This window comes from Mirounga leonina, unplaced genomic scaffold (assembly GCF_011800145.1).
Source record: "Mirounga leonina isolate KUSES-001 unplaced genomic scaffold, KU_Mleo_1.0 Mir_249, whole genome shotgun sequence".
Taxonomy (NCBI): Eukaryota; Metazoa; Chordata; class Mammalia; order Carnivora; family Phocidae; genus Mirounga; species Mirounga leonina.
The window spans coordinates 1-7,798 of record NW_023270634.1 but is presented as its reverse complement, the minus strand read 5'-3'; the positions used below and the strand labels follow the sequence as shown (position 1 = coordinate 7,798).

General features: G+C 37.8%; 1 protein-coding gene across 1 annotated transcript; it reads left to right on the top strand.

Annotated features, from left to right (window-relative positions):
• Positions 1-581: 581 nt before the first annotated feature.
• LOC118026595 (charged multivesicular body protein 4b-like) lies at positions 582-1,564 on the top strand. The gene has a single exon (XM_035029516.1). It carries the CDS (start codon positions 694-696, stop codon positions 1,366-1,368), a length of 675 nt encoding a protein of 224 aa, XP_034885407.1. The 5' UTR covers positions 582-693; the 3' UTR covers positions 1,369-1,564.
• The last annotated feature ends 6,234 nt before the right edge of the window (positions 1,565-7,798 follow it).

Genomic DNA, 7,798 nt, shown 5'->3' with positions numbered 1-7,798 from the left:
TTCAAAATTATTCTATTCTATTCAAAATTCTATTCAAAATAATATGAACTGACAGAGTACACAATTGGAAATCTTGCCTAGAAATTGAAAATACTTAGGAAACAATTTTTATAGGAACTAAAACTAAAAATAATTTTAGGTTCTTAAATTGCAACTAACGACTATGAAATGCTTCAAATTACCTTGCTCTGACACCAGATATATATTTCCTTTATTGCTAGAATAAAGCTTTGGCTGTCCTTTGTGGCTGTCTCAATCATTTTCATCCCATTGTGTTGTGGGGTATTTGTGTCATGCATTTACATTTTTTTTTATTTTTTTTTAAAGATTTTATTTATTTATTTGAGAGAGAGAGAATGAGAGAGAGAGCACATGAGAGGGGGAGGGTCAGAGGGAGAAGCAGACGCCCTGCCGAGCAGGGAGCCCGATGCGGGACTGGATCCCGGGACTCCAGGATCATGACCTGAGCCGAAGGCAGTCGCTTAACCAACTGAGCCACCCAGGCGCCCCCATGCATTTACATTTTAAAAGTTGTAGTCTAGGGGGCCTGTGGGAGGGGGCGCGGCGGGGCCCAGCTGCGGGGCGGAGGCGGCGGAGAGGCCTGCGGAGGCAGGGAGCGGCGGGGCCGGGAGCGGGCGCTGGAGCCGAGCCGAGCCCAAGTGGGCGGCGGGGCCGGCGTGGCGAGCAGCCACCATGTCGCCGTTCGGGAAACTGTTCGGGGCAGGAGGGGGCAAGGCCGGCAAGGGCGGCCCGACCCCTCAGGATGCCGTCCGGCGGCTGCGGGACACGGAGGAGATGCTAAGTAAGAAGCAGGAATTCCTGGAGACTAAGATCGAGCAGGAGCTGACCGCCGCCAAGAAGCCCGGCACCAAAAACAAGCGCGCGGCCCTCCAGGCCCTGAAGCGCAAGAAGAGGTATGAAAAACAGTTAGCGCAGATCGACGGCACACTGTCAACCATCGAGTTTCAGCGGGAGGCCCTGGAGAACGCCAATACCAACACTGAGGTGCTCAAGAACATGGGCTATGCTGCTAAGGCCCTGAAGGCTGCCCACGACAACATGGACATCGATAAAGTCGATGAATTAATGCAGGACATTGCTGACCAGCAAGAACTTGCAGAGGAGATTTCAACAGCTATTTCAAAACCTGTAGGATTTGGAGAAGAGTTTGATGAGGAGGAGCTCATGGCAGAATTAGAAGAACTAGAACAGGAGGAACTAGACAAGAATTTGCTGGAAATCAGTGGACCCGAAACAGTCCCTCTACCAAATGTTCCCTCTATAACCTTACCATCAAAACCCACCAAGAAGAAGGAAGAGGAAGAGGATGATATGAAGGAATTGGAGAATTGGGCTGGATCCATGTAACTGGCCCAGTGCGGGCTGGGCCCAGACAGACTCTGGTGGCCTGTGCAGCGGGCAGGCGTGTGCGCGTGCGGGGCAGGCAGGACATGGTGCAGGCAGGTTCCATCGCTCCTGAGTCTCCCTCCAAAGCCTTAGGGCCGCATCACTGCTCACTCTCTGCATAGCATGGTCTGCACCCAGCGGGACAGGGAGGGGGGAGGGGGGCTGGCGGGTGGGGTGGGAGGTGCCTGCTGTTTATAATGTTGAATTTCTGCAAAATAAACTGTATTTGCAAATCCAACAGTTTTTATTTGTCTGTTGGTTTCCCTGCAGACCATTGGATGCCAGTAAGCTCAAGGCCCTTGCACTTTTGAAATAAAATTTTAATTTTTACTTGGAGAAGCCAGATTTAGCCAAAAGTAAATACAATGAGAAACTGAAATACAAATCATTTTGGATATGAATAGAATATTTAATTTGAGAAATTTATTTGACCATGTATCAGGAATTTTAAAAAAATTGGAATTAATGGGAGGTGTAACATGGAGCTGAAACTCAAGAAATGTACATGCTTTTACAACAGAAAATTTTGTGACAATTTCAATTCCCAACTTAAGATTGTGTTATAGTAGACTTAAGAACAAGTTGGTTGTGTTCAAAATGTGAATGTTGACATATCAGAGAAGAAAAAGTTGATGACAAAGGACACCGAACAAAGGATGACGGTACTTATGTTGATGTATTCCCAACCATTAACTGTGAGACCAAGATCCAGCTGTCACATTGTCATTGTCCACAGTGGGAAAAGCACAATTTTAGAGTCAGACACGTTTGAGCTTGGTTTGGGTCATTAGCTGTGTGACCAGGAGAAAATTACATTACATCCTTGGAGCTTCAACTTCCATTATTAATAAAAGTACCATTTTTCTCCCCAGAGGGCAGTTTTGATTTATACACGATAGCTATGAATATTTTTCACCCAAAGTCTTTATCTAAATACATTATAGTAAATATTTGTGAATAAGAATAAATCATTTCTATTTCAAAGATATTTTATTGTGATTAATTAGATATGTTTTGTCATATTTAACATGTGTATCCTTTCCTGAAAATGACAAAGTGTAAATTTCATTATTTTGCCTGCAATAACAGATTTAGGGTTTCTATATTGTGATTATTAATTTTAGCAAATAATTTTGCCTGCTGAATTTAGGTTGAATTTCAAACCTACTGTTTTTTGGTTTGTGGGGTTTAGGATGAATTTGTCCTATATATTAGACATGGACTGATTGGGGTAATTTGGCTTTATTTCTGCTCTCTTTTTATTATTTCATCTGAGTCTTTAGAAATGGCTGGAATTAAATAAGGTTTAGGATTAGGCATCAGAAGAGGCCAGAAAAGACTGAGGGAAAAGAAATGCTGGATAGGGCCTTTGGATGAGATTTGTACAGGAAACGGATTTCAATGAATTACATGAAATCATTGCAAGTTTTTTTTTTTTTAATTTAAGAACTAATTGCTTCCTATGTATTAGGCACTGTTTTAGGTTCTCTGTGGCAACTATAGCATGGGGAAGCTGACATGACAAAAAAGGATGTTGTTAATAAGATTAGGAACGTATACTAATATGCTTATAAATATTTCTCTCAATAATTCTTAGGAGTATGTCATTCTGACATCCTCCTTTTAGCAAAACTCTTTTGACCCCAGAGACTCTTTCCTCCCAAATTTAACCATGATGTCTTCAGCCTTTTATGTTTATTACTACCCTGTACTGTTCACAGTTGACAGTTTCAGTAGGTCCCCAACATCACCATATCGTGGGCCCCCAGGCAACCTCTGAGCCTTAGAGCTGATAGTCACTCTTGCTTTCCACCACTCCGGTGTTCAGTTTCTCTCACCCCGTCTTTGAGCTTAAGTGAGACCACCGTCTGGGACAGCCTGAGGCATGGATTGCCATCTATGTTGGGTTGAAGATCAGAGCTACTCTTATGTGTATCACAGACAGTACAAAGCACTGCTTTCATGATGTGGGTGTTTTTCACTCAAATTAAATCTGAATAGTTTTGTCACCATGTCCATATGGTCAAAAGAGCTGTATGTAGTGCACCAAAATGCCCGGTGTCAGAGTCTCCCAACACAAAGACTATTGGTGGATGTTAGGATTTTTGCATTTTTTTTTTAAGATTTTTTATTTCTTCTTCTTGTTGATGGTAAACTAAATCCAAAAATCCAGATTCTCAAATACTGAAAGTGACATTTAAGATCTCCCTTTTCCAAGTGATACAGTTTGCACTTATTAGTATTACTTTTCAGTTTTTCCTAATGTGATATTGGTTATAAAAATGCCTTCCAGTTGATTTCTTGGTTAACAGCAGAATCTGTTTTCCTCAACAGTAGTATGGGGATACTTGATAAACCACCTTCTAGAGGTACTGAAAGGAATTGAATAATGTGCTGAAATCTGGATTTACTCACAAACACATTACAGGCTGCGTCGTGGTGATACATGTCAGTTCAAGTCATTGTTTCTTTTGTCTAAATCAACGTTGAGCCACATCCATCTCTATATGTAAAGCTAATTTGGTAACAGCTTCTTTATACTAAGCCAGAACTCATTTTACCTGGTGGTTTTATTTTAAATATATGAGCTTTATTAAATAACATTCAAATAAGTAATAGAAATTTAACTCAAAGAATATGGAAAGAAAAGCCATACGGGCACATTCAAAACCAATCGGAACCTGGCACCTGACAATGATTAACAAGTTGAACAGATTAGACTAGGTCTGAATCCCTGTAAATAACATTGAAAGACAGAAATATTTTTATTAAAAACAACTTCAACAATTTAACAGGTCTATGAGATTTGAAAAATATTTTGATTTGTTTACATATCATCAATCAATATTAGGATAGGCTGCAAGAGTTTGAACACATCATTCAAAATGGGAAACAAAATTAGTCAACTCTCCCAAAACTTCATCTGATTGAAACCAGACTTCTTTTGGTATTTGAAGCACCAAATTATGGTTGAAAAATATCCATTTTGAAAGGATATTTGACCTCATATAGATATACTGCTAATAAATAAAGCAATAATATTTTATATTGATCGATATTGGGTTGGATTTATGAAATGGTTGTAAAAGTGTATCTATCTCTAAAGTAAAAAAAAACAAAAAAAAAACAAAAAACCAAGCAGCCATTTAAATCTGCTAAGTAATTTTGATTGAAATACTGGATATAGTGTGATCTACTCAGATTGAGTGCCTACACCCACAAAGTATGGTGAACTGCACATTTCCCTACTTCATTTTGCCTCGTGAAGACAAGCCTGAATCTGTGATTACCTTTTTAAGAAAACAATCTTTTCCAAGAAACCATTTGAATATTTAAAAAAATGTGCACCAAAATGCTTATAAATATTTCTCTCAATAATTAGGAGCATGTCATTCTGACTGGGGTCTCTGGGTGGCTCAGTTAAGCGTCCAACTCTTGATTTCGGCTCAGGTCATGATCTCAGGGTTGTGAGATCGAGCCCCGCGTTGGCCTTCACAATGGGTGTGGAGCCTGCTTAAGATTCTCTCTCTCCCTCTCCCTTTGCCCCTCCCCCACCCTAAAAAATAAAAAATAAAAAAAGTAGGGATATTAATCTAACTTGTTATATACATAAAGAATTTGTTAAACCCTATGGTAGTTTGTAACTTTTTTAAATGAACACCAATTTTATATAAAGCATTGTTGAGTTTTTAAATTGTTATGTAAATCATACAAAGCCCCAAAATATGTCCTGATGGATAGTCACCGTGGCTGCCATTTAAAAAACCAAACATTAGCACAATACACACTGTGTACCTGTGGAAGGAAAACTAAACTTTGAAGAGATACCCTTCTGTATAGATAATGGCTTTTTCTCAGATAAGCCTGTCTTCTGAAAGACAAAACAGTTCTTTAATCTTTCATCACTTTGTCTCCTAAATACATACAGGAGATCAATTCAGAATTAGTAGTGAGGTGAATGCAAGGGGAGCTTGTTAATATGTGTTTGCTGTCCATTCCCAGAATAAAACATGCTTTCTCAACAGATTTCTTTCATGGCATTTATCTTCAAAGTTTTATTTAGACCTAGTTCTAGAGAGATGACAAACAAGTAAGTGAAAAATAAAGTGAAATAAAATAAAATAAAAAAGTGAAATGAAATAAATCAAATAATAAGTTTGGCCTTCAAAGCACGAAGTTCTTCCTCTAAACAAATCTCCCTTATTGGAGATCTGGCTCAAATTATATGTATATAGAAATATCCTGGGTAAGTAACATGAACAAAACACAGTATCTGGGTAAATAACATGAACAAAACACAGTATCTGGTTGAGATAAAAGTCTTCTTTGAATATTGTCTGTAACTTGAAGACATTCCTCACTCATTGGATAGATTCCATTAAACACAGCCAGGAGCAATATATAGTGTGGATTATACGAATTTGCCGTAATGGACATACAAATACATATTTTTCACATACAGTATACAAACATCTCAGCAGGACAATTGAATAAACGGAGCCAAAACATCAGAAAACTGGCAAATGTGCAATGGATTACTATGGCTTGATTCCACACTCCAAATATAATGAACATTTAATTCATTTGATGTCTTTTTCTCATTGAAGTCACATTGGTAGAAGGTCATTTGAGTTCACAAACACTCAATTATTTGCATGTTAACCACATTTCACAAACTTCCACCTTGTGAACTATAACTTTTTTAGTAGGACTTGCAGACTTTTACCAATGCAACTTTTCATTCCTTTTTTTTTTTCCTTTTGTGGCTTTGCCTTTCAAAGTACGCTCCACTGAGGTCAGATTTTACGTTTCATCCTCATGTGGCAATTTATATGTAATTATAATTATCACAATTTTAAAACTAAAATTTTAATTAATTTTGTCAAAGAGTGCCAGGTTAACATTAAAGTTCCAATAGTCTTCCCTGAATATTATACTTCATTAACTTCTATATAATTCTACAAGCTAAAATGTAGTAAAATAATAAAAAAAAGTCTTGATTTGTGTAGCTTTTATTTTTAATTAGGATTTCCTTAATTACTAACGAAGTCAGAATTTTTCACAAGTTTGTTGGTTATTTGTGTTTTAAGACTTGTCATCTGTCCTATTTTAATGTATTTTTTTAAAAAATTTCCTGTTGACTCATACATATTCTGTAATGTATATTATATTTTCTGGATACTAATCTTTGTAAGTAATATGTATTTTCTAAATATTTTCTTCCAGTTATGGCTTGCCTTTCCACTATCTTTATCAAAACATAAGTTTCCGAAAGCTCTTACTAATCAAAAGTTCTTAAAATTGGTGAAGTCTAATTTATCAATATTTTTATATATGATTCTTATATTGTGCCATGTTTAAGAAATTTTCTTTGGGGTGCCTGGGTGGCTCAGTTGGTTAAGCAACTGCCTTTGGCTCAGGTCATGATCCCGGGGTCCTGGGATTGAGCCCCGCATCGGGCTCTTGCTTAGCGGGAAGCCTGCTTCTCCCTCTCCCTCTGCCTGCCGCTCCCCCTGCTTGTTCTCTCTCTCTCTGTCAAATAAATAAATAAAAAATTTAAAAAAAATTTTTTTCTTTAAAAATGTTTTCTTTACTTAAAGTTATAAGAATATTCTCCTATGTTTTCTTCTAAAGGATTTAAATCCCCAGTCTATCTAGAAAGAGTTTTTGTGTGAATTGCTATGTAGGGATCAAATCTCCCTATATGGAACCGATTGTTGAAGTACCAATGTACAGAATAATCAGTTTTTGTCCCAGTGATTTCTCCCTTGCCCATTTTTGGAGAGAACCCCTGATGGGATGTTGACTCAAACCCTTGATAGTGGCATCTTTGTCATGTAGATGATGTCAAAAGGAAAGCTCTCAGTAGTGCATCATGCACCTTTACTGCAGTTTGTTTTTACACAACTCGCACATCTAGAAGTTCTTTTTCATTTCTAGTTTGCTCATATTTGCTTTTTACCCAGCTCCTTTTCAATACCTGTTTTATACACACTCATAGATTTTACAGTGTTTAACCTATCTTGCAATTCTGGGATAAGCTTCATCATGATTTTATCCATTTTATATACAGCAGGATCCAACTTGCTGGTAACTGGTGTAGAATTTTTGTATCCGTGATAGTGAATGAGATTCTTTCTTTTGACCCTGTCATGCTTTGGTTTCTTTCCTGACCCTTAGGAAGGGAGTTATGCATGTTTTTGCCTCTTCTATCCCTTGGAAGAGGTTATGTGAGATCAATGTTATGCTTTTCATTTTTTAATTTGAGTGTGTGGTAGACTTGCCAGTGAAGTCATCTTAGACTGACATTTGTTATGATTTTTTCTGATCTATCTTCAGGTTCACTAGTTCTATCTTGTGTACATGTGTCCAAATTGGCTAATGAGTTTTT

Bases quoted from the DNA above. Each gene is read 5' to 3' on its own strand.
- LOC118026595 (XM_035029516.1), top strand. From the start codon at position 694: ATGTCGCCGTTCGGGAAACTGTTCGGGGCAGGAGGGGGCAAGGCCGGC.